Raw genomic sequence first — 26,345 nt, 5'->3', positions numbered from 1 at the left:
AACGAGAGCCCGATCGCGTGAATAAAACAACCACCAACACCATCCACCCCATCCACACACCACCATCTCACCCACCAACCAACACCATCCATCTACCCACACCACCATCTACCCACACCACCATCCACACACCCACCACCATCCACCCACCCACCCACCCACCACCATCCACCCACCCACCCACCAACACGACCATCCACCCACCCACCAACACCACCATCCCACCCACCCCAGACCACCATCTCACCCACCCACCAACACCACCATCTACCCACCCACACACCACCACCATCCACACACCACCCACCCACACACCACCCACCCCACACACCACCACCATCGTTGTCGTCGTGGTTTTGGGCAGCGGGGGGGCAAAGAGGCACCGAACTCCGAAGCCATTCGAGCCACGCCGGCGAGAGGAGAAGGAGGGCCTCCGTTTTGCCTCGCCGTGTTTGAAATTCCACGTGAAATAAGGTGAGCTGCATCTTCTTATTATTGTTCAGTGTTCTCCAGTTCTTCTTGTCAAGTGTTCTTCAGTTGATAATTGTTTTTGGAACCTCCTTTGCCAGTAGCAAAATATGATATTTGTTTTTTTACCCTTTTATCTGGCAACAAAAATGACACCTTTTTTACAAGGAGTCATGTTTGCATTGACCACAATACCTGCGGTCGGAGTGCAAACAAAAAACACAACTCTGATAATGTATGCACTGTCCTTGAAATTGATTGGTCCACACCCGAGACAGCTTTTCTGAGAGCCTAGTCTCACATGGTGTTGGACCAGATGACGCCAAAAGGCGCACAACTCAAAGACAATGCACCATCAGAGTATGAGAGCTCGGGATAAGCATTTACACCATTGGAACCTCCTTTGCCAGTAGCAAGATATGATAATTGTTTTTTTACCCTTTTATCTGGCAACAAAACTGACACCTTTTTTTTTACGAGGAATCATGTTTGCATTGACCACAATACCTGCGTCATCTGGTCCAACACCATGTGAGACGAGGATCTAAGAAAAGCTGTCTCAGGTGTGGACCAATCAATTTCAAGGACAGTGCATACATTATCAGAGTTGTGTTTTTTGTTTGCACTCCGACCGCAGGTATTGTGGTCAATGCAAACATGACTCCTTGTAAAAAAGGTGTCATTTTTGTTGACAGAATAAAAGGGTAAAAAAACAAATATCATATTTTGCTACTGGCTAAGGAGGTTCCAATGGTATTCTTCAGTTCTTCAATGTTCTACAATGTTTGTAGAATTCGACGTGAAATAAGATGAGCCGCTTTTTCTTCTCCGCCTCTAATTGTTCCACTTCGTTTGAAAGGGTGAGATCACACCAAGAGGGATATGGTGTTGGAAGTAATGGGTGATGTTGTCGTTGAGCACTTGGCAGCTGCTGTCTGCCGTGCTTCTGAGGAGTTTTGTTTGAAGTGATTTTGCAGTCAAATAGTTGTCAGCACCGTCATCACATTTGAGATCATCAGCAGCTTTATGGACAATCGGCTCATGGCATAGCTATCAGCACGTTCATCAGTCACTACTGTATTACGACCACCACCATCACCTCAGTTACCAAAGCATCATCATGGCCAGTACCAGCCCAATCAACATCATGTCACTGTAAACTTACCAACCTCATCATTATTGATGTCACATTATCAAACTCACCATCATTGCTACTGTAGTGTCGTGCCTCTCTCTTCTCTTGCTCGAGGCTTGTGTGTGTGGCGTGCGTCGCACACACACTCAGTCGGAGACGAGGTAGTCGCAAGAGGCACCGTCTCTCTTTTATTAGGTTCACGCCACCAACTCGGGCCCCCTCTCTCTCACGACCACGCTGCCACACGACCTGTTCCAGATACGACCCGTCCCAGACACGACTCTGTCCGCGTTGCACCGACGGCGTTGACAGGGACAGCCAACCGCTGTTCGGCCGCGTAACGATCGGGCAAAGGCGGCGGTGACGAGGGCGGCGATTGACGACGACGAGACGTACCGGCAGCCCGGAGCTCTCGCTCTCCGCTGCTTTTATTCACCTCCGCGCGGCTTGGCTCCGTCCTAGCCGCGCCTCTCTTCTCCAACCCACCAGAGGGTTCCAAGGGGCTTCCCCACGAGGTCTACCGTGACCCTTGCCCCAGTTCCTCCGCCCTGCCGGCACACACACTTCGTGTATGTGCTCAACGGCGTGTGCGCTAAGTGTCCACCTGCAGTTGCAGCTGCTGTACAACAGTCGGAGCTGTGTCACTACGATAAACGCACCATTATCACCAACAACAGCAACACCGTCTTCGCATGGCCATCAGTATTTTCACTGTCATGATCACCACTATCATGAAAATCATCGTTACCACCATAATCTGTATTATAACCTAGCATCACTGTCGCTACCATCAAGATGACCACAATCACCTGGTTATTACCACCACCACTACCATCGTCACTACTAGCAATTGATGTACTGGAGGAATCCGATTATCTTTCACAGATGTCTAGTAGAGGGCAAACCAGAACGTTACAACAAACAATACAAAAACACGATCAGAGTGCAAAGTATAGGAAAGGTAAACAAATCACTTGAAAAATGTATAGGAATAAAATTAAACTTTTATCTTTTTGGAAAGGTAAACTAATCACTTAAAATATATAGAAATAAAACAAAACTTTTTATCTTACCAGGTAAGGCCCACTGAGCCATTATTTTTCGTACCGTGTATTGTTCTGCATGATGTCTGACGTTTTCCTCTACGTGCTGGAAGCTTCATGAGGAAGTTGTAATTTTTAGCCGAGACGTCCAATCGAAGTTTAAGCAATCAAAAAGGTTGGGCGACCCCCGAGAGGCTTGACATTCGTTTCATCCACAGGGAAGGATTGAGCCGCGAGGATGGACAGCGAGCTGGCTCGGGACGGGCGCCTGCTGGAGCTAGTGGACGAGGACTGGAGAGAGGACCTCCTTCCGCAAGAGGACGTGGATGTGCCCCTGGTGACCTGCGTCCACCCCGCACCCACATCCCCTTCCCCCAGCTGCACAGTTCCCGATCGTACCTCCTGGCTCTGACATTCTGCCTCGAAGATACTGGTCGTGGAACCATCAGAATCATCAGAATGTTTATACTGGAGGAATCCGATGAGCAATGAAGCTCTTTTTGCACAGATGTCCATCACCCCTCATCAGGACATCATCAACAGACCGATGCACAAATCTCCTTCATAAATGGAGAATTTCAGACAAGCCGCCAATAGTGTCATTGTGGCCATGCAACACAAACTATGGATCAAATAGTAAACCACTTTCATCCGTGCTCCTTCAGTGAACTCTGTCCTGAAGCCTTTACATGGCTAGAAGACCTCGACATTGGCATATAGTTCCTGAACATATTACCGTACGCAAGATTAAAATAGTTCCCAATCGTTCATCACACTGATGTAGCATTGCATGGTTAGCATGAGCCCTTGGTGCAAGGAATCAAATAATGCAACCCCCACAACAACATCCACTCCTGTAAGTGGTCTTTTATTTAAAATGTATTTATTATAATATCCCACCAGGAAAAATTCCTTGATGGAACATCTCGTTTTTAATAGTGTCACCTGACATACATCGCAAACCCGCAATAGCTACGCCACCGTCACGGTGCCTTTGTTCCCTGTCGTGGTCGGTGTCACTAATTTACATCAGGAGGGGGGACTAGTGTGAAACAAAGGGCTATAGCCGTGGGGACAGGACATTAGGCAGCGAAGGTTAACACTTGCCGAGCACGCTGGTTCGATGTTTTTGCCTCGGATCCACCTCAGCAATAGGCTCTGTCTGATTATGTGAGTAAATACATTAATGATACATACGTTGTTACCAATAGAAATATACTTTTGTATGGCAAGGTAAAATTTGTCACGTGTGTATGGACGTTAAGCCATTAAATTACCTCTTTGGAGGCTTGGTGGACATTAGTGATATTTCCCGCTAATTGGCGATGTGGGCATTGTTAGATTATGGGATCGACTCACTATTATATTATAATTAAGCAAGGCATGTTTTTGGACCCCCTCTGCCCACAAGGGATTTTAGTGAGGGGCTAATGTGTTTTGTTCACCCCACCTGTTGTACCATTTGGTGGGAAGGTAGTCCAGTTTCTGTCCCCGTGGTGCTGCCTGTGTCCTGCATAATCTTGCAAAGCTGGATAGGGCTTTAACGGACACAGCTACACCTCAGGGGAGGAACAATACTTGCTTCCTGTCACAAGTACCGTACCGTTACCAGTAGACTGTATGATGCAGGGCTTGTCGTGTTATCAGATGCAAATTTGACCTTGTTGATCTCTCGGGCAAAGAGCATTTTCGAGTCACAACCATACAGATTTTTGAAGCTTCAGAAAGTTGCAGTTTTTTAAAATATATATAATGGTTGATAAGCACAGGTTCAAAGGTGCAAAACACCAAGGGATCGGCAACAAACAGCATTATTCAAGTTTGTAAAAGATAAGAGTCAATACGTATCTCTATCAATGCAGTCAAGAGGATGTTAAAGACCTATGCAATTTTCAGCAGTAGACTATTGTCTACAAGCATATTAATTCATTCCCATTTTGGTATGTTTTTTCACAACTAAACTGAATAATTAGTGAGTCTATAAAACTGGAATATCTCTCTTTCAAAACGAGATACGTTAATGTCTCCCTTGCAAGAGATTCATATTCCTTGATGAACTTCTGTCTGGTTTAAAAACCTACTGATTTCCATCTAAATGTAATATTCCCATCTCAATGGAATCTCGGATAAATGAATTATTTCAAATAACAGAAGGAAGTTAATTTATCTTGCCAACGGTTTACACTCATTTATAAGTGGAGGTGTAACGAATGGACTTATAACCTACGCTGTACTGCGCGTGTGTGTGTTTGTGAAATGTTCTGCCTATGCAGATGGAGTTGCCGGAGCCTGACCAAGACAACGGTCACGTGACAGAGTCCGTGCGGGAGCAGGAGATGAAGTGGACCGACCTGGCCCTGCAGAACCTGCACGAGAGCATGCCCCAGTCTGCGGCCAACTGACCAAGTCGGGGCTCCGTAAAAGATCTCCAAACTCAAAAGCAGTTGCTCGGATCGGTGACGGTGGCCATGTTTTCTAGAGCAGTGTTTCTCAACTCCAGTGGTTCACAAGTCCCTTCTGCGATACCACCTTTTTGTGATTGCAATCATTGCTGTTCGTATGCATTTAAGCCACTGCAGGCTGCCAACATCTGATTGTTTTAATAAAAAAAAAATGTACCATTGGGGGGTCGGTGAGGACTGCAGTTGAGAATCGCTGAACCAGAGTGAGTAGATAACGATTCAGACTGCCCTCCCCCCAAGATTGAACGAGTGGCCACAATTCGAATGAGGAGTAGATATTTAGATTTGCTTGATTTTTTTTTCTCTCATCCGTAGTATCATTCGTTACATTAGCCTGAAGCTGAAATGTGCACATACATCTTTATAATGTGTGTAAATTGTAAAATAATAGATTCTCACGTGCATGGTTAACTGCACTGCATTTTTCATGAGCATAAGCATTTATGTTAATAGATCAATAGTTACATCATAACTCGGTACATGGAATGGGGACCTTTCGGCTTTGCACCAACTGCATCAATAGCAATACCTTTGTTTTATTGTGTAACTGGATGGGTTTTTTATATTCTTAGGTTTTTTCGGTAAAGTCACGTAGGTAAAACCTTAAAATTAATAAAATAAAAGTAAAATGAATAAAAAATCACGACGTTTCGGAGGCAACACAAGCTTCTGTCTTCAGGTGGAACCGTCACAGCCACGACAGCTGTATCAAGTAAATGAGAGATTGCAAGAGCTACCACTCCGTACATATAATGGTTGGAGAGGGGGGAAGGGCCAAGTACGGCACACTTTTTATTCATATGGTAAGGTGAGGCTTAAGAGGGTGAGCCTTTGTTATGGAGAGGTACGGTTTGTGACTAAGCCTGGCCTACATAACAATGTGTCGTGATTTTTATTTTATTTTACTATTATTTTATTAATTTTAATGTTTTACCTACGTGACTTTACCGAAAAAACCTAAGAATATGAATCCTTGCAGTCACGAAAGCTTCAAATCTAGAATTAATGGATGGATTTTGTTCATGTCAGATTATTTTTTACCTGTAATGCAGAATAAATGTAAACAGGGGAATGCAGCTGCCAGCAGAGCACTGATAAGTACTTCCAGAGTAATTTTCTGCAGACACATTTGTTGAACCAATGTTTCTCGGTCGCCCAGTGTTATGGGCCAGGTCCACCTTCCACAATGCAAGGGCCTAAAAAGTGGATTTGGGTTTGAAGCTATCGAGGTTTAATATTTGGTTAAATTAGGAATAAAAAATGGGTCAGATTTGGCTGACAACCGTCGACACGATTTCATTGTTTACAATTCAACAAAAGCGACAAGGCATTGTAATGAAAACGGATAAAAGTGTCGAAACAGTATTTAACATTTTATTAAGAATACAAATGTTGTAGTTAGGTGCATGTCAATAACACGTAATGAAATAGCGTACAGTGGCACATTAACTGCAGCAGATATGTAAAGAGTACTTTAAATGTACAACTTATGGCTCTAAGATGGTCTGCTTCATGCACTAAATATAAAATGTGTCAAGGACAATGTTACCTTGGTAAATGAGCATACCAATGGAATTCAGGTAACAGAGATAGTATTATTATCTTATGTCCCATTGTAACATAAGTGTCCATAAGCTGAATACCTTCTTGTGTTTATGTTTTTATACTTACATTTGCTTGCTGCTTATTCAAACGTGTTATTTACAATAAACATAACGTAAATAGCCTACGGTATGTGTGTGTTTACAATCTGCACAAGTACTTTGATTCTAACAACCTTATGTGAACCTTATGGCGGGACCCCGGGAAGTAAAAATCGTAATTGATTTATTTTTGGTGACTGTCCCAACGCGCACATTAACGCAGCGACCCACCTGGCGCGGATCATTCTGGTGTCGTGTCCAAGCGCAACGAAGACGAATGTGCAGAAGAGCTGAACAAGCAAATGCAACTTCATGCTCGGGTATGGGCAGGATCATAAGTCTTATCCAAAGCTGCTCAAACTGCCTACACGACTTAAGTCCTTTATTTGTCATCACGGGATGCATAATAATACAGTGAAACTGCTCTTAATTATTATTTGTGACCTACCAATGTCTGCAGCCAGGATCGATCGATGACAATTCTATTACCTGCAGATATTTAACAGATGAAATGTTTTGCACCGTTAATTCCTCCAGTTTGATAATACTTCTCTTGTCCGTATGCATCTGTGCAGATAGGTTTTTTTTTTTGCGGTTAAGCCATAGTCCCCACATACCGCTCGTATCGATGCGTATCAGAGGAGTGGCAAACCACTACTCTGTAGAGTAACATTTGTATAAACGCTTGTTACAATATCAACAGAAAACGCGTACTATTTTATGCACTGTTTAGAAAATGTGTTCACAAATCCACACTGAGAAACACGATGATTGACAGAGGGTGTAAATTATTTTTTCGATAGTGTATTTCAATAGAGGTACTCCAGGTAAGTAGTATTCAGTTTTAAAGGCATAGATTAACAAAACAACACCTGCCACCATTCTTCAAACCCATTGTTGAAAAAGAAAAGTGTTTGTTTACATTATAATATAATGTTTATGCGAGAGCTGGGGGCTTATGGGATTTTGGGGTTCCGCCATAAGGTCCATGTGTGTATTTTTTTGCGATTATGTTCAACAACCTCACTTTTAATTGCTCATATAGAATGTAAACAACACACCCAAAAATTATTAGGTGTGTTTACGTGTTTACAGTCTGCGCAAAACAACTATTTAAACTTCCCCTGCCCCCACATACTAAAATCCAACCGGTACTGCCCTCGTCCAGGAGTGGATTGATCAAGTACATAGGCGACAATAATTATGGTCATCTGCAGACACATCTGGGGACAGTTGCTGTATACACAGAGCCACACTTCCCAGATGCTCTTCTTCTCAGATTCCCCACTTTCCAAGCGTCCTGCCTCATTCTCCCGTGCTCAGGTGCGGCAGCAAAATCCACATTTCTTGCAGAACGAGCAGCAGAAGCAGCAGAGCGAGAGCGGGGTGTGTCTGCGTGTGCGATTCCTTGCCCAGCCCTGCTTTCAAACGCAAACACATACAAAGGCAAATATCTCCCATGTAGCTTACACACAATGTTGGGGCAAGTACTTTTGGCAAGCGTCTGTGAATGCTCGCAGGGAGCATGGGAGGCTGGTGTGGCTCGAACCTAGCTTTCATTCACACATTTGCATGGATAAAACGATTTAAGTGTATTGGCGTTCCTGTCCAATATCGATAATAATGACGCATTTATGGAGAGTTACAATAGTCGAGTAGGGATGCGATGAAGGCTTTGGCAGACAGGGTAAGAAAGTGGCGGATGAGAGAAGTGGTGAGATTTCTGGGAAGAGAATGGGAGCTCGGGATTAATGACAACTCGCAAGGTTTTCCTGTGGCAGTGTGATGTCAGTCCATGAATGAATTATTAAGACCGTTCAGGTGAAGAAGTTACCAATGGCTGCGCGGTGTTCACATCCATGGCCGGTAGCACCACCTCTCCAACGGTTGTAATTTTTGCTGCAATCTTCGCCTAATTTGCAAACAGAAAGTGGCACGTTTGTGTTAATGACCGCACAGCACCAGATACTCACGTTATCCTGAGTGGACTTAGGGGGTGGAGGTAAAAAAAACTAGGTTCAGATCCACAGGGCAACTGGTGTTGTGCATCACCTTCAAGACTCAAACCGCCGTATACACTATTAGGTGGCATTTTTCATCAGTTGAGCTCCTATTGAGACACCAAAATATTGGTACCGGGGAGGTGGTGGGTAAAATAAAAATATGTACAAGTTAAAATAGTCGAGTGTTCGAAAAAACGAGTTAAAATTTACAATGTAGTGAGTGACCTACAATTTCAATGATGCCCTTCACCCAGCAAAAGTCTCTCCTTTTCCATACAGGCACTGGAGGTTGGCCAATTCCATTAATGAGTACAGCATTTGGCATTATATTTTTTTTTAATCTAGAGTACAGTGTGTGCCTATATTTATTTTAATATGAAGCAAGAGCAGATGAAGAATTGGTTAAGTGTTACTTAATCGGGGTTTAAAGGAGCGAGGCAATACATACCTGGTCGGTCATCCGCAAGAGCGATGAGACGCAGAGGATGAGTAGAAGTCCACACAGTGCCTGGCGAGCCATTCTTCTGCCGCTGTCAAAAAATAATGAAGAAGCCCTCCTGAATGTCTATGTATGTAATGTTGAACTTCGTTAGCACCGTACGTAGCCAACCGTGCTAATTAGAGGTGCGAGGGAAGAACAACAAACTAAACCCTAAAACAAAGTAATTATAAAGAAATACGTTTTCAATCTGTGATTTAAAAGTGCACAGCTGCCAGTGGCTTCCTCGTGTCCTGTGTCGTGGTCCCTTGCAAGTCCACACGCTCCATTTATCCTGTCTCCCCAACACACGTGGGTGGCGGTACCCCCATCCCCTTACCCAATCAGAGTTTACACACAACATTAGATTGCACGTGAAAAAGAGCGCCTGTTCCTGAGGTCAATGTGAATGATTACACAACCTTTCATCGGTTTCGTTTATCTTCCCGGAAAGGAATATACCGTAAAACCCAACGATCATGAGTCATTATTTGGATTTATTGACAGCGCATTGGCGTCCGTCTGGGGCTGGATAACAGGCAACTCAAATGAACTCTTTATCTTGTGAATTCTTACCTAAGCTGTGTCCCAGGCTATCTGATGTGCGTTAGGCCTCCACGCGTGTACCTATTTTCCCAATATATTACAATTGTCATATCAATAATGTCATGAGAAATATAACCCCTGAGGAAATCTGTGCAGAGTACCCCACTTGTCAGAGAATGGCTGTGAAATAGATTTATTTTATAGGACTTATCCCAATTAAAAACATCCTCTAAGTGACTTATTTATTCTTTACCCAGGAGGGGTCAAGTGAGGGCTTCACGATTTTGGCAAATTGCCCGATGATGCTGGATGTAATTACCAGCGAAACATCGTACTCAAATATTTTTTTGTAAATGTCGTGGATTTACTCTTCAATACACTGGTGGACTAAAGTAGTGAACTATTTGTCTTTTGTCAACGTGACACTTTTTTACTGATTGGCCGTGTCGGGTGGTGGAGGATTATGACACATTTACAAATAACGCGATCTAGCCCAAAAACTAATAAAAAATAAAATAAAAATAAAATATTTTATTCTTATTTTATTTTTATTAATTTTAATTTTACCGAAAGAACTAAGAGTATGAATCCTTGCAATCACGAAAGCTTCAAATCTAGAATTAGCCCAAAACGTTTATTATTAATAACATTGGTCGCGAAAGCCTACGTGTCAAACTGGGGTCATACTTTGCTGTACACTCTATTACGAGACTGCTGCATGACAGTCAAAGCAATATTTGTTTCAGAACTAAAACTTGGCCAAAGTGTGGTTCCAAATGTAATGTTTTTTGTGCAGTCATAGGAGACTTCACAGGAGTGATGTCACCAGACGATTATAAAAGTCCTTATAATTCACGTGGCGTTTGAAAACAGCAACAAGCTACATAAGTATTGCTATTGTTAGCTATACCACGGGATCCGGGGTGGTAGCTGAGTGGAATCCGCTTGTTCCACTCAAGTACACATGTTGTATTGGATAGTCATCAGTGATATTCGTCCGATGGTTTGCACCTCACCGCATTCCCAGCTTGGCAAGTCGTTAAACTTTCGCTCATAGACACAGTTGACTGTGGCATATTTCATCACCGCTGAAGTTGCAAACTCATTACCAACAGTTGAGCAAAATGTATCTGGAAAAGCCTGCTTTCTGTGGGTGCTGGAGACAGAAGCCTCGATTATACTGGTAGGAACCACCTGGTTCCACCAGCCCACAGGGGATTATTGTGTCCGTCCGTCGTGCATCCAAAAATGGGAGGGGTGGGGCTGGGTTAGCGAGGGACTGGGTGGAAAGGGGCTGGGTGGGGCTGGGTGGGGGGTGGGGCTGGGTGGGGAGGGGCTGGTCACCCCGTGGTGCCCTTATAAAACTCAACGTTTAACCTACTCACGCCGGCTTGTGCCCGCCCTCAGTCGCCCATATTTGCGGAAAACACCACGCCGCCGTTGACCCTGGCCATTGACCGAGCAACCCAACGTTCCTACCAGCTCCCTCCGTAGGAATGTGTTAGTTGCCACCTGTAAGCGTTTGACCTGCACAGTCCAGGAACTGGTATATAGTGTATTGGTTTAGCCATGTTTATTTGTTGTAGTACAGAGTTAGACTGATGGCCTTAATCTAAGTTGTCTTATGGTTGTTGTTGTTGTTGTTTGACTTGCATCCCACTGGGATTTTTGCACACAGCATTGGTGTACGGTGTTTTTTTCTGCAATATTTTGCTGTCTTTTCTTGGATTTTCTGTTTGCACTTAGTCACATATTCACTTTAAGATGTTTTTTGTTCATGTTTTTGTTTTTTTGTTTGTTGCGGTTGCACCCGATTCAAAAGCCGAATGGCTCACAGGGCTATACCTAATAAATTAACTTGAACTTGATGTGTTTGGATGGCAGAAATTGCTTTGTTTTAAGACCTGGTAGTATTGTGGCAAACCGAATGACAGTACACCGCAGTTTTGACAGACCTGGGCTGAATGATACACGTCTGGTTTTGGCTAGTGGAAAAGGTGGCAAACCTAGCACTGATAGATGTGGCTCACGATGATCAGTTCTATACAAGTGTAGCGCTTCAAATAAAGACACACACTACTTGAGTTGAGGCGATTCGTGTATTAACAATTCCCTTACGGGACGGCTTCTATAATTGGTGTAGACGTATTTATCGCTGTGTAACCCTCTACACGCGAGGCTATTGAAGATTTCAACCCGACGTGACCCGACCTACCAAGCGTTACCCAGAAATACGACCCTTTACTGTCCCCACGCTGCCCTTTTAGGTCCCTAGCGAGGCCTTCCCCCCGTCCTGTCTGTACCCCACTCCTGGCACCTCCCAGCAAGCTCGCTCCCTTGATTCCCCGAATGACGGGATATACCGGCATTACACAAGGGTTTAGAATGGCCAACGGTGGATTGACTCAAAAGCCAATAGTTGCAGATACTAGATGATTAGGACGCAATGATGTTCAGAGCCCACAATGGCGTAAGACAATGATTGGGCAAGAGTAGCCCCTTGTTGACATGACACGTCTCTTATGGGAAAATGGTTTCCGAGAAAAGATTCAGATTTTTGGAAATGGTGTTGACCTCCTGCACAAGCATTCATATCACTCGGAATGCAATCACCCATGATCTGCTTCCGCCCACGTAAAGCATATTTACAAAGTAACACTGATAGAAAGTCACGTTACATAAAATGTCAACACCAAGAAGTCATAAATGTAATCCAGTACTGCTGAACGCTTTTATTCAACCACGTGGCGAGTCTCGCGATCGTGTTCGGAAGGCAGACTTTGACAAACAAATGTTTTGAAATGGGGATTTTTACAGCACAACAATTTATTTTTTCATTTTGAGATTTGGGCTAAAGCAGGGCGAGCATGGCCTGCCCTTGTGGATTGTGTCGGTGCCTCTTAAATTAACTCACATGGGGGGTGTGAGCTACAGAAATCAATTTAGACACAAGAACATGTTCAAAAAGTATTATATATTTTTTATTTTATTAAAGCAATGCTAATTGAACATGGAATAAGTGTAATTTGTTTTAGCAAACGCAGGGCATGCAAGCATACATCCTTCAGAAGGAAAAAAGGCATTTGTCAATCCTTTGTACACAACCACGCTCAGTTAATACAAAGTGCGAAATGCACATGTGTTATGTATGTCGAACTTATTTCGCACCGTACGTAGCCAACTGGGCTAATCTCGTAAATAAACCTGAAGTAAGACGAGACTACATATTATATTCAACGGAGAAAATGAAATTAATGTACGAGTGTGAAAGGTCATTAATAATTCCAAGCGTGACTGGAAACTACTTTTACAATATAAAAGAAAAAATAAACACATCTTAAACAGATATGGACTTAAAATATTCCACAATAAAGCAAAAAATACAGGCTACTTTAAAAAATTTCATTATATAATTACCAGCCTCCACCCATCACCGTCAGTGCACAGGATTGCCCCAACAAATGCTTGCGTCTCTGAACCACCACCATCCGCTGAACCCTTCACATCTTTAAATGAAATCTTTGAAAATAAAAGAACTCATAAAAACGTTTTAAGGATATCCACGTTAAATTGCGTCGCAGCATGGCAGAATACGACGATGCAGAGGAAGAATGGTGTTGGGACGTTCTGGACATTCGTCGTCCAACAGCAAGGCCCAAAGAGCCCTCGCCTGAGTTAGAGGACAAGTGGCGCAAGAAAGAAAGTCTTCCCCTTGAGCTGTCGAACAATTCAGGGGGCAGCTTGCGCTTTCTCCTATGCTGCTTCCGCAGGGCAGGCCCACGGGATGCGACTGGATGGACCGCAGGCTGGGCTGGCTGTGGGCATCACTGCCCTGGCACAGAGCCCACCACCTCGATGCCGTGCTGCTGCAGCTGAGTTCGTAGCAAGGCGCTCTCATTCTTCAGCTCCTCGAACTGAACACACGCAACAATCAGGGCGTCATTCGTCTGTGCGATACGCCATTGGGGATTCCTCATCCCTCTTGTGAAGAAGACGGACACCAAGCAAGTAGTATTCACTTGCTCGCGATCGAGAAGTGGTGTGAGAAATGTGCTGTGATTGGATCATTTAAAACGGAGTTATAGATAATAAATGCAAACAAAATTGACGATCTTTATGATAAATTATAATTACACATTAATAAATCATGACAATGACCTATCACAATCAGAGTGGGCCATCATAAAAATTAGATTAACAGAACACCAAAAATCCTCCCTTTCAGCAAGGTCAGATTTCTTTGTGCAAGTGCTCTCTGCACACCTCGAATGAGGCTGGTGCCACGCATAAGGCTATGGGTGGGACGAGCAACACAGCATACACCCCTCCACCTTTGCCTCTCTCGTGCTGATGCTCAAATGTGCACGAAGACAAAAAAAGACAAAGATTCCCCTGTAAAGCCTTAACAGACTGTTGGGGCAAGTGCTGTTAACGAGCACCTATGAAAGCCAGCATGGCACACAAGGTGGGGTGGGTGGCCAGCACCGCACCCGGCCGCCTTTGTCTCCCTAGTGGCGATGTTTACACTCCGCATGAGGTACTCATTTAAGAATGAGTCGACCTAGGGAAGGCACAGGACCAGTTCAAATAATCGTCACTGGTGTTGGCCGCAAGCGGGAGTCGAATTCGGGTCGCCAGGTTCGTAGCACAGCGCACTAACCGCTACACTACCACTCCCCACATACGCACGCACACAGACACACCCCCATGCATGCAGCAGCTCTATGCGCAAACTTCTGCCCAACCTGTTGCATCAGCAGCTCGTGCTCCAACTGAGTCCTCTCAGCCTCCTTGAGCTCCTCCTCCATGCGCTGGTTCGTCTGCCGCAGCTCTTGTATGTACTCGCACGCCTTTGACAGGACTCCACCCTTGCTCTGTGGGTTTGCACGTAGCGTAGCCGGATATCAGTCACGGCGATCGGCTCTCCAATTCGCACTTGCCTGAGCATTCATTACGTTTGCTGGGGTAAAAAGTCCCACCAATCGCACAATTTTACAGGCACGTTGCAAAACCTCCCATTATGCTACTGGTATTGTGAGCGCGCCGCTGTTTGTAATGGAAGGATAAAATGGGAATGAAAGACGGTGCGGGTTTGGAAATTCACCTGTACGGACTTCGTGTGGTCATTGGCGCAATCAGGGATGTACTTGGAAAGTTCTACGATCCAGTTATTAATTTTGTCTCTTCTTCGCCTCTCCACTGTAAAAAGACAAACAAATGAAATATTGGACGTTCGCAGAATGTAAGTGATGTGAATATTCTCAACTCCAGTTGCCGAGTTGGTCAGAAAACTCAGATTGCCTGCATAGAAACAGGGAGCCATGACCATTGAGAAAATGGGTTCGATTTCCCACACCCGATGCAAATCCTACATTCTAAAACAGTCTGATGCTCTTAGCCCAACAGCCATTTATTGAACAAAAACATTTGTAAGTACAGGTTTTTACTTGAGCCCATATCAGAGCTTGCAAGGCAGACAGAATCAGAATAAATCACTTTCTCATCTGCACACATGATGATTGCAATCTTGAAGACTATTAGTCATACACCAACACTGTGGAATACAAGCTGTGCTCTACAAAGGTGAACATCGATTGTAGGATACAAACATTACTTATCAATGCTTTAACCAATGCACAATTATAAATATCATTCTTAAATTGCGCAAAAATGGGGTTGGCATAGTAACACAGCGGTCAGCGCACTGCACTATGAACAAAGCGACCAGAGTTTAATTCCCGGCTTATGGCTAACATCAACAGCTGAATGTATCCCGTGTTTGCGAACCCACATGGACCAATCTTGATTTGAGGCTTTCGTGACTGCAGGAATCCATACTCTTTGGTTCTTTCGGTAAAGTCACGTAGATAGGAAATAAAATAAATCACAACGTTTCGGGCGCAACACAAGCGTCCGTCATCAGGTGGGAAAGCATGGTCTGCTGCTGAGGCAGACTGTTTTAAAAGGTTTGAAATGGGTGTAGCCCAAGGGTCATGAAGAAGTGGCCGGGGCTAGTGATGTTAATGTGAGAAATTAGCATGTAAGATCTTACAGCTACATGCTAATTTCTCACATTAACATCACTAGCCCCGGCCACTTCTTTATGTTAATGTGAGAAATTAGCATGTAAGATCTTACAGATTACATGCTAATTTCTCACATTAACATCACTAGCCCCGGCCACGTCTTTATAACCCTTGAGCAACACCCATTTCAAACCTTTTAAAACAGTCTGCCTCAGCAGCAAACTATGCTTTCGCACATGTACCAGTATGGTGATGTATGGTCAAACAACCCCAAAGACTGACACGGTGTGTGGGGAGTCCTTCGTTCAGTAGTGGATCACCAGAAAGCAGTAAAGAACTATATGTTCTTTAAATATATAACTGGATCAGGGACAAGCAGCCTGGTTTTATGGTGAATCATCTGGTTTCTGACTGCTATGGTCGCTGGCCGATTGGTTGGGTGAATGAGTGGGTGGTGGAGGAAAAGGAAGGCTGTTGTGATGCCTGGTTGCAGCGAGGTGGGACGGGGGGCACCTTCGTTGTGTTGCGCTCGCCGCCGCTCATCCCTGGGTGTGCGTGGCCCCTCGAGCTTCCTGAAAGTGAAGCAATCCACAATCAGTAAAGTCCATCAATAGGCGAATATAAAGCAGGGCTCCGCTCGCAGCGACGGCACTTATATGTACACATCATGATGGTGCATCCCCTAAATACTGGACTAAACCAGGAGTAGGATGCCCCCGGTATATCTGGGACGCAGTGGTGGCGAGATGTTAACTTCCTTGCCTGGTATGTAGGAGGTTGTGGGTTCGATCCCGAGCCTGACGCCTGTAAATTTATAGTTTGTATGTCTCTCTCCCAGTGGTGGCGTGGATTTTTGTCCAGGTCCTCCGGGTTTTCCCTCCACATTTAGAAATATGCGTTTAGAGTATTTGGCTGCTATAAATTTCCATGTAATGAGCCACTTCATTGGGCTATGATTTGTGGCCAGGTTGCTGCTAAAAAAGAGCTATGTAGCTCAGTGGGCCTTTTCCTGGTAAAATAAATATCGTAGTACAATTTTTTGCCTGTTTTCATAATAAAGCTCCATTATTTTCATAAAGAAAATTACCCATTTATATAGTTTTTTTATGTTTTAAAAATATAAATCTATGTAAAAAGTAAAAAAATATATTCTGCAATGCACAAGTCAATGCTACAGGAGTTATTGTGCAGCAGAAAACTGGGACTGCCCAACGCGTGATGTTTCTGTGCGGCGTGGAGATCAGATAACAAGTCAGCATTGCTTTGCACGCAAATACATTTTTGTAGCTTCAGGAGTGTCATTTTCTATTTGAGGGATTCTCTAAAAAAAACTGTAATAATGCACAAGAAGATACATGTCTAGAGAACATGTACGTAAAAGCCACAAGTGTGGGGTGCCTGATGTGCGCATATGTGAGAAGTGAGACTCGTACGGGGTGTATGGGTGAGTACGGGGAGCGATGGGTCTTTGAGCCCCTCCCTGCAGAACATCCTGCGGTGCCATCATCACGTAGAATTGGCCTTAAACAGAAACAAGGTTTGTTAAACAAAGCATAAACAGCCTTCATGGCACTCTTCTCAAATCATCCAACATCCAATAAAATGATCGATCCATTGCTGGTTGAAGGCCTCCCCACGGCGTCGCAATTCCTCGCGGTCCTGTGATGACCAAAATCCATCTCGCTCCTGCACATGAGCTGATCTCATCGATGCCTCTCCACGGTGGTTCTCCTCTAAGGCCTACACTCTCTTTTGGCTTGCACTCTATAACCAATCTCGTCCATCGGCCATCATCCTACCCGAAGTGATGTAAACTGCCCAAGTCAACTTACTTTTCAATGTCCACTTCCCATTTTGTTCTCTTATCCGTGTGTTCCTCATTCTGTCAGCTAACATAAGTGACGAGAGAGTCATCTGAAATGATGGTCTTGGCCCTCAATTCATCAAACCCACACTGACCAGCTTGGTTAAGCATTTTAAAAAACCCCTGTGACAGATGCCACATGAAGAGGCCTTCATCAGACAGTGACCTGATACAGGACTGCACTCTTAATGCACTTCCTAAACAAGGGCACAATGTTAACATGACCATGTTGATACGGGGAAGCGTGACCAAGTAACGTCTCACGACAATGGAAAAGCCAAGTGTACGATACCATCGGAGGCTGGGCTGCCGGCTCCACCGAAGGGACTCTGGATCACGGCCTGCAACGAGACAGGGCACAACTGTTATGACAACGCCTCGCACGAAGGGGCAGGTAGCTTTCAATGGATCCACACGAATACACACGCGCCCACATGTTACGTACGCACACAAAAAAATTTACCAATGCTGGTATCTAAATGCGACCGCATTCCAAGACTACTTACACACACATGCGAACGCGTGTAAATTTACCTGCACAGGATTTCAACCCATGCAGTGTACAAAGCCACACATCTATTACACGTGCACACACACCCACAACTGTGCTACATCCATTACAACACACACACACAGACTTTGGTTTTATAAGTAGATATAAACGGATTACATATTAAATTACAGCTGGAGTTCCACTATAAGGTTGACTGAAGAAAGATACTCCTTTTGTAAATTGCGGTTAATAATAACCTAATTACTTTTAATGTAGTTTCATTTATGCCATTATTGCTTCATACTATTTTTGCTTTCTTAATATCCGTTATGCTTATATTGAACTGTTATCATAACAATTACCTATCTTGTCCCTATGTACAACAAAGTAACCATTAAAATGCATCACTTTGCGACATCCGTAGAATCACTAATCCCTGATAAGCCAGTCCTCAACAGGTGAATCGACACGCCCCTTGTAATCCCTTTGCAAATGTTAAAATTGCTCAAGTGTATACACACACACACACATGGAAATGCTTCCGAACAAAGCGGCCCCTATAATCAACGGCATGAGATTCACTCCACCATGTGTGTGCGTGTCTCAGCTCTGCCCTGCAAGAGCCAACTTACCGTCGTCTGGCCCTCCCCTTGGCTGTCTACCTGTACCACCCGGTACGTCACCTGCGAACATCAAAGCGGAAAAGCGCCAACGCAAATTGTTACGTGTGATACGGCGAACGGCAGCAAACTACTTGGGTTTAAAAATGCTTTCACGTTTCATTTGATACTTCATAACGCTTGGTTCGTCTTTCACACTTCTGGTTGCTTAGTGTTTTAAGTAAGAAATGTTAATTATTGACTGCAACATCATTGACCAATGTGATTGGCTATCATTTTCAAAGTTTTGAAAAATGAATTGGCTTTATATTAACAGGTTGTGCAAAAGCGGTTCAACAAAATTGGTTTACTCTCCTTCATGTAAAACATGACTATTGTATATTTCTGGAAACAAGACCAAAACTACTATTAACACGAAACATTCAAATTCACCACCACCACTACCACGGGTATAAAGTGAAGTAAAAAATTAGCGTCAGATGACATTTTTACGTTGTATGACTCAAAACTCCAGGCGCTCATAGGTGACTGCATTGCTGTTAAGTTCCGAGCAGCAGAGAGCACTGCAGCAACATCCATTGTGATATTGTCCATCGAAACTCTCAGTCTTTGCTGCTCACCTTCACTAATCCGCACTGATTAGCTTGGTGAAGTACGGTCAAATTAACTCCCATGCCCCGTAAGCGGTGGGGAGGCCCTCATCCAGCAGTGGATGGATCAAAGGGCTGCACCTGTACACAACTAAAGACGCAGAGTGCACGCGTGGATGTCGCCCGACGGGCTGTCCGCTCCTCACCTGGCCATCGCTGCTCTCAGTGCGGAACTGGTACTGTATACTGGGGTCGTTGAACGCAGTGGCCTGCTGCACACTCGCGATCGCCACAGCCGTATGATCGTCGGCGCCCGATCCGTCTCCTGCGCTCGTTCACGCACACGCCCATCAGATGATGCACCACCAATAACAACAACAACCGGCGCCATTCGCCACTAAGTGGCGGTGACGTCACAACGCCGCTTTTGCCTGGGTATGTGCCCTTTAAGGCCATGTGAAGTGTCGCCCACTGGCAGGTCACGAGACAGACCCAGGTGCCATGGGTTGGCTGAGATGACTGGCTGAGATGACTGGCCGATGCACCACCTATGCCCCTACTGTGCCAGGTAATGATGGATCACCACCTCTTGCCACCAACAGAACGAGTAGTGTCGTTGCATGTGCTCACTCCCCCTGAACATTTAGGGACTACAGCAGTCTCGTGGGAATTACAAACCCCCAACCCTCCCTCCACAACATTTGCACACTTCAATCATGGCTTTAATCGACTATTGAGCTGCAACACACTCGTCGTGATTTGCACGGAAAGTTGAGTCACGTTTTTCGTGCATGCAGAATTATTTTTGTCATGCAGAGACGTTAATGTAAACCAGGAGAAGCCTTACCCTCCTGCATTTGCAAAGATCCTTCGTCTCCGTCGTGACTTTTGTCCTGACTGCAAAAACATGGACCACAAGTCACCAACCACCGCACAATCTCACCAGAATTATCATCAACATCTTTCCCACAGCGAGTTACCGTCGATTTCACATGGAATAAAAATGACAACCCGAATACTTACACGAATACTTTAGCAAGAAACAGCTTGCGCTTTAAACCCAATTTTAAACGTTTCATTTGTTTCAACACTGCCGCCACTCACTCATGAATAAAATACAGTTTCTGACAAACTATGCACGCTTTAAGTACTGTGGTAAACAGCAGCTTCCCAAAGCCGTGCCATGTGACGCTATCGAAGTCGCCAGGGGCTGCATTGCAGACTGGAGGACGTCGCAGTCATGTGACTTCAAATCTCACAGATTCAATGCCATGCTGACACCCAAAACTCGTTAAACTTTGTGTTTATTTTATCCATACAGGTCTGTTCTGTACGTTGACATTGTAATAGTTGTGCCAGACAAAATCGTGTATTCCAGAAACTAGGACGAATGTCACATCTCTATTTTTAATGTCATATTATTGTCGAAGTTTTTTGTGTTGTGACGTTGTTGAGCGAATTTGTAAACATGTATCTTTTTTTAACAATGCGGCTGTTTTACATGCCATGTAATGCGAACATACCCAATAGCTCAACGCGCCAAGTCAGTGGAAATTATAGAGAAATACGGGCAATTTAAATTAAAACATAATAAAAAGGAGAGAAATAATGGCAAGAGTAACGCTTCAAGTTATGGCCGGGTGTATTCAACGTTGGTCACTTCCTGTGGAACCCAGATTTGTCAATCCTGACAGTTCATATTCAGCCAGCATCCCCTAACGCTGCAAAACAAAATCACCGAAGCAGTGAGCCACATTGCAGAAGTTGGAATTCCAATAAAATATTTCGCAAAAGTTTACCACTTGAGAGTGCAGTCAAAGCGTACATTTCTGAAGTATATAAAAAAAATATGTCTGCAGCAGCTGTTTCTGCTGGAAGCCTTCTCGGTGGAAACATTTATGTAAACTTGGATAAAACTTCTACGAAAAGATGAATGTAACGAGATCCAAGGTGCTACCAAATCATGCCAACTTGACCGCGCTTAGCTCTACCCTCTCACCCCCTCTTTAAGAAGTAACAACCGACCGTATCGGCAAACATTGATCATCAGACACCACTAAGCGAAGATTTGGATAGGCGGTCCTATAGGCTTGCCGCAAGTACTAGGCATAAAGCGGGCGATAAGAGTTGTCAGGAAAAAGCCATAACCAAAACAACACTCCTGTTGCTTTTGGCATGGCTCTACAGTTTGACCAACACGGCGGACTGTGGTGATGTGACCGAGGGGGTTAGCGGCTTGGTCAGCGGAGTTTGCACGCAAAGCCTACCAGGCTTTTTTGTTGTTCTAGTTTTCCATTCTGCACCAATTATATACCAACTTTGATATCAGCATTCAGGCCCAAAAAAACAATGCCGTTTGTATTAGAGAACTTCTTACAAAGCCATTTTATTATTTGGAAATCTCAACAATAACACAGCAATTTTTCACTTTGCGTTGCCCTTGAAAAATAGCTTCTGAGCTCAATGGGTTTTACTCGGGGAAATAAACTTCTGTACTTCTTCTGTAATGAGCTAGCAGTGACACTTACGGGTCATAACCATGACATCCTTCAAGGGACAACTCATTTGCAAAATGTACCACTAGGTAAACTAAGGGTTAGATGCATGCCTATGTTTTTAATGAACCCTCACAGACAGGCCTGACTGATCCGTGAAAGAAAAATGTTAGGTGCTTTATTAAGCAGTCATTGGTGATGGGGGGGACAATTCAACTTGCAACTCGTGGGATCCTAATTGCATTTTGGGTATAATTAAGGAGTCTCAAGATCTGCCATGTCCTAACAATGCCACCTTATTAGTGCCCAAGCCAGCCATCCACCTCTAACCCGGCAGGAATTTCCAAGTGCAGGTCACCAATGATGACTATAACCTCGAAATGCCTCCCTTTTCATGAGAAATTGCAATACGGATTTGGAATCCACTCGTTTACATAAAAAAGGTCATTCATGAGTTTATCGAAGAGTAGTTTTTTAGCACAGTACTGCTATTTAAATCACACAATAAACGCAGTCACAAATATAAACTTCAACAAACATTATGCTTAAACATCTCATGAAGACACATATCATTAATCCACTAGGTACATGCAGGCAGAAGAAATGTTAGATCGCCAAGCCCTAAAAACAGCAAGTGCTCCACTACACGTGGGAGAATGATGTGATGTGGTTTTAACGGAGATCCATTGACTGAATAATATCAGGATTGAAATTACTTTAGTCAGGGTATGGGCCTACCTTGTTTGGGTCAGGATTATTGTGATGATGGAGTTGGGTTTATTATAAGTCAAGGCCGAGTTACATAAACTGCCCATGTGTTTGGGGAAAAAACCAGGCCAAGACAGAAATCAATGTAATTACAATGCCGCTGGATCACCATCTCTTCATTGCAGCAAAGCAGTGAGGTCAACAGGGCTTTTAAACAATCAACTAAGCCCGAAATCAATAAGTCAGACTCTCAGATAGGACTAGTCTGTTAAACATTTCATATGTAATCCAGTGCCAAGTGTGTGTTTGTATATAAAATGTATGAACACACTGTGTTCTGATCAGCTGAGCAGCACAATTGCAAACCAAGTCTGCACAAAGAGGCCACAAGGCTGCGTAGAGGTTTAATGTTTAATCTTTGGTTACAGACAAATCGTGCATTTGCCAAACAAATAATAATGGTCGTGGATTCTTGGTGTGGCTACATCCATTGGCCAAAACGTGACGGTTATAGCCTCGAATGCACACATGTCACCTATGAAGATCTACATAACATTTACAGCCCTGCCAATCCAATGATGAACGAGTGCCTCACACCATGCAGATCATGGGGGGATTATTTCACCATTCTTCACCACGCTGGTTATTGCGGAGAGCGTAGACGTAGAAGCATATAAGTTCACGTGGGTTTTGCCGCACTGCCCTCTGCTGCACACCACGTAGCCCTGTTGCCTATGATATCTGTTATACATGAAGATCCATCCGAGCACTAACCAAGCTCACGACCATGTCAGATGCCGTGCTACGCCTAGTTTATTCATGCAAAGCATTCACTCAAGAAACGGCTCCGGAAATGTGTCCATTCCCACAGCCCTGTATATATAGAACATATCCAATGGGCATCCCTGTAATTTGTCCCTTGAGTCAAGAGAGATGTACCCATGGGGTTTATTTTCTCCAGTTGATTTTCTAGTCACATCCACAGTAGAACTGTACAGTGTAGGCATGTAGTTTATAATTAGTGTGTAATAATATACCTATAGGGTTCATGTAAGATATCCCTGGCGTATGTATTTGCAGGGATAAGCCTGTAGTCTATCCCTACACTACAGTATACTTTTCTCGACATATCTCTGGAGAGAATCTGTGTAGATATTTCCCCAGCGTATCTTTTTGGAGCAAATGTTGGTATAGATTTTTGGCGAATGGAGATAATTAATCTTACGGAGTTTATCTATGTTGGGTATCTTTAGGTAGGTATTACGACTGCAGCAATACTGAAGACCAAGTCTGCACAAGGGCCATCCATGATCTACGCAATGGTTTAATATTTGATTACAGGCGAGTCGAGCATTTCTCAAACCAATAAGACTCTCAGAAAATTGACATTCGCCAAAACCTGTCAAGTTAACCCACGCAAGATCTCTCTAACAAGTACCCCTCGGTGTATGTGCGTGTCTACACGCTGTACCGTTAGCCCATAATATATTGCGCCGTCACCCATCCTCCCCCTAAAACCCCGTGGTTTGTGTGGCCACACACCGCAGTCATCACGCACACACGTGCTCCTCGCCTCTCGTTGTGGGAGGAGGCACCCCACCAACTCGCACTCTCACTCACCCGCTCGCCTCCATGCCTTGCTCCAACATCTCCATGCGGCTCCGGTAGTCCCGGCAAGTATCAACTTTGAAGAGGAGTGAGAAGGGCCCGGGCCGAGCCGGGCCCGGTGGTTAGGGTCGGCTAAGGGAGGGTTGGAGGAGTTTTTATGGTCGGGAGAGGGGGGTAAGGGTAGGGGGTAGACAAGCCGGGCACGCAGCCACGTGTGCCGGGTAGGGCGTCTAGGCGAGGCCGGTGCTGCGGGCTGGGCCCTGCTGGCAGGAGGGCCCAGAGGGACGCACTCCCGAGGTCCGTGTCGAGGTGACGATGCGGGTCGCGACGAATGTGACCCCTGGGGCGGGTTCGGAGAAGGCGCCGGCGGGTAGTCGAGTCGGGGTCGGGCAAGGCCCGAGTCGGGGTCGGGCAACTTCGGCGTTTTAAAGGACGGCGAAGAACGGGGATGGGGTTTTACAGTCGGGTAAATTAATAGAGCTTAAAGGTTTGGGGTTGAGGTTAGCCAGGGGGTAAAGTAGCTGTGGGCAAGGGTGAATTTACAGGGTCAGACTGTTGTTGAACAGAGCAAGGTTAACAGGAGAGAGAGCGGGGGGGGGGGGGTCAGACAGCAAAGCTCAAACGTCACTAACGAAACGAGGCCGGCAACTAAATTAGGTCACCGGCTAAATTATCTCAGCCCAAATGTAATCCCGTCAAGGCAGGTCAGCTGGAAGCCATGCGACGAGCGGTAAAACAAGAGTGCCAGATCGGGCTCAACGCACAAACCACGCGCCTCTGCCACATCAAGCTCGGCAAGAGGGTGGCGGAGATGGCTTGGAAGAGGGGAAGAAGAAGAAGGAGGAGGAGAAGGACACAGAGGCAGGCGAGATAAGAGGAGGCAGCAGCAGCAGAGGAGGCGGTGTTGTTGTTGTTGTTAGCGGCAGCCCCGTCCCGCGGCGGCTGCGGCCCGGGCCCGGGCCGGGCTTTTGAATCGCGTTCCTCCTCGCGGCGTTGATCACGCGGACACAACACGGGGTCATGTGAGCGGAGACGCCCGCCACCACCACCAGCACACGCCAATATGGCCACGTGAGGAGGGGCGGGGAGACGACGACGACGCGCGGGTCTCTTCCTCCTCCTTCTTCGCCGTCCTCCTCTTCCCCGCCACTGGCGTCGCTGCCGCCGCTGCCGCCGTCGTCCTCGTCTCACCCCCCCCCCCCCCCACGTTGCTCTACGAGGGCGGAGGGGCGGGGCGGCGGGGGAGGGTGAGAAGGAAAAAGCGGAACGGAGTTTTTGAGAAGTTTTCGTGACTGCAGGGATTCGTTTTCTTTTGTTCTTTCGGTGAAGTCACGGAGAAAGGAAGTGATAAAATAGCGAAATTAATGATTTATTTTGCTTGTTTTATTTTTATTATTTAGCTTCTACTGTGACTTTATCGAAAGAAGCAAGAAGTAGGAGTTTTCGTTGTTTGTGTTTCCGCGCGACGGAATGGATTGCATTTTGCGACGGTTTACGTGAGACGAGGAAAGTGCATTTTTATAGTTCAACACAGATGACAATTATAACAAACAAAAACTTGTTCTGATTGTTTTGTGCAATTATAAACACCGTGGACTTTAAAGGGAACAGAAAGATATATACAATAGGTGGCGTTTCGGACACTTGTCTTTTTATTGCAAATTTGATGTGTTATGAAAACGCAATTGTTATTTATGCTAATTAATACAACATATGACGTATGAAAAACGATTTAAAAACCGGCAACCGTTTTTCCGCAGTAACCCATCTCTCCACATTGTGCCCTTCTGGGGGTGCATAATTTCATGAGCGTTTGTGTATACAAGCTGATGGGATGTGTTTAAAAAAAATTGTTTACGGAGACCGACTCGCTGTCTTTCCGACAGCTCTGTGTCTTCACCTGAGGACGGCTGCTTGTGTTGTGGCCGAAACGTCGTGATCATTTTAATTTTATCATGTTTTATTTTTATTATTTCCCTTCTACGTGACTTTACCGAAAGAACAAAAAAAGATGAATCCCTGCAGTAACGAAAGCTTTAAATCGAAAAATGCAGCGAGAAGTTTTTTTTAAATATTGTTTTTGACCTGGGATATTAAGATTTCTTGCTCCAGTCCGGGATTTCTGGCTCCAGTTCAAATAATCCGCTCCGCGTTTTTCTGCTC

At 44.8% G+C, this 26,345-nt stretch overlaps 3 protein-coding genes across 5 annotated transcripts; 1 reads left to right on the top strand and 2 right to left on the bottom strand.

The window, feature by feature from the left end:
- The first annotated feature begins 76 nt into the window (after positions 1-76).
- Positions 77-6,609, top strand: ANAPC13 (anaphase promoting complex subunit 13). The gene is made up of 3 exons (XM_061560530.1): positions 77-474; positions 2,865-2,983; positions 4,920-6,609. The coding sequence occupies exons 2-3, from the start codon at positions 2,885-2,887 to the stop codon at positions 5,046-5,048; spliced, it is 228 nt and encodes a 75-aa protein (XP_061416514.1). The 5' UTR covers positions 77-474; positions 2,865-2,884; the 3' UTR covers positions 5,049-6,609.
- LOC133347850 (hepcidin-like) lies at positions 6,469-9,539 on the bottom strand. Of its 2 annotated transcripts, none has more exons than XM_061560528.1 (3): positions 9,203-9,539; positions 8,586-8,663; positions 6,469-8,172 (listed from the first exon to the last, which is right to left on the bottom strand). In XM_061560528.1, the coding sequence occupies exons 1-3, from the start codon at positions 9,272-9,274 to the stop codon at positions 8,071-8,073; spliced, it is 252 nt and encodes an 83-aa protein (XP_061416512.1). In that variant the 5' UTR covers positions 9,275-9,539; the 3' UTR covers positions 6,469-8,070. The 2 variants fall into 2 exon arrangements, with proteins under 2 accessions (XP_061416512.1, XP_061416513.1); XM_061560529.1 differs by having other exon boundaries at positions 6,469-8,169; positions 9,203-9,532.
- A 3,198-nt stretch (positions 9,540-12,737) lies between these two features.
- Positions 12,738-25,344, bottom strand: LOC133347848 (upstream stimulatory factor 2-like). Of its 2 annotated transcripts, XM_061560524.1 has the most exons (11): positions 24,195-25,344; positions 20,895-21,092; positions 20,219-20,268; positions 19,578-19,696; positions 18,794-18,844; positions 17,961-18,009; positions 17,238-17,325; positions 16,318-16,376; positions 14,883-14,977; positions 14,524-14,652; positions 12,738-13,692 (listed from the first exon to the last, which is right to left on the bottom strand). In XM_061560524.1, exons 3-11 carry the CDS (start codon positions 20,226-20,228, stop codon positions 13,603-13,605), a joined length of 690 nt encoding a protein of 229 aa, XP_061416508.1. In that variant the 5' UTR covers positions 20,229-20,268; positions 20,895-21,092; positions 24,195-25,344; the 3' UTR covers positions 12,738-13,602. The 2 variants fall into 2 exon arrangements, with proteins under 2 accessions (XP_061416508.1, XP_061416507.1); XM_061560523.1 differs by lacking the exon at positions 20,895-21,092 and having other exon boundaries at positions 24,195-25,343.
- Between the last annotated feature and the right edge of the window lie 1,001 nt (positions 25,345-26,345).

This window comes from Lethenteron reissneri, chromosome 26 (genome assembly GCF_015708825.2).
Source record: "Lethenteron reissneri isolate LAM-NWPU_2019-01 chromosome 26, ASM1570882v1, whole genome shotgun sequence".
Taxonomy (NCBI): Eukaryota; Metazoa; Chordata; class Hyperoartia; order Petromyzontiformes; family Petromyzontidae; genus Lethenteron; species Lethenteron reissneri.
Note: the sequence above shows the minus strand (reverse complement) of the source record. Positions and strands in the feature narration are given on the sequence as shown.

Excerpts from the sequence above, each read along its gene's own strand:
- ANAPC13 (XM_061560530.1), top strand. The coding sequence starts at position 2,885 with ATGGACAGCGAGCTGGCTCGGGACGGGCGCCTGCTGGAGCTAGTGGAC. Across the intron at positions 2,984-4,919 it reads AGGACGTGGATGTGCCCCTG|ATGGAGTTGCCGGAGCCTGA; the intron begins GTGACCTGCGTC and ends CTGCCTATGCAG.
- LOC133347850 (XM_061560528.1), bottom strand. The coding sequence starts at position 9,274 with ATGGCTCGCCAGGCACTGTGTGGACTTCTACTCATCCTCTGCGTCTCA. Across the intron at positions 8,664-9,202 it reads TCTTGCGGATGACCGACCAG|GCGAAGATTGCAGCAAAAAT; the intron begins GTATGTATTGCC and ends TTTGCAAATTAG. Across the intron at positions 8,173-8,585 it reads TGAACACCGCGCAGCCATTG|CAGGGCTGGGCAAGGAATCG; the intron begins GTAACTTCTTCA and ends TGCGTTTGAAAG.
- LOC133347848 (XM_061560523.1), bottom strand. The coding sequence starts at position 24,229 with ATGGAGATGTTGGAGCAAGGCATGGAGGCGAGCGG. Across the intron at positions 19,697-20,218 it reads ATCTTTGCAAATGCAGGAGG|GAGACGGATCGGGCGCCGAC; the intron begins GTAAGGCTTCTC and ends GAACGAGCGCAG. Across the intron at positions 17,326-17,960 it reads CGGCAGCCCAGCCTCCGATG|GCCAATTCTACGTGATGATG; the intron begins GTATCGTACACT and ends TTTCTGTTTAAG.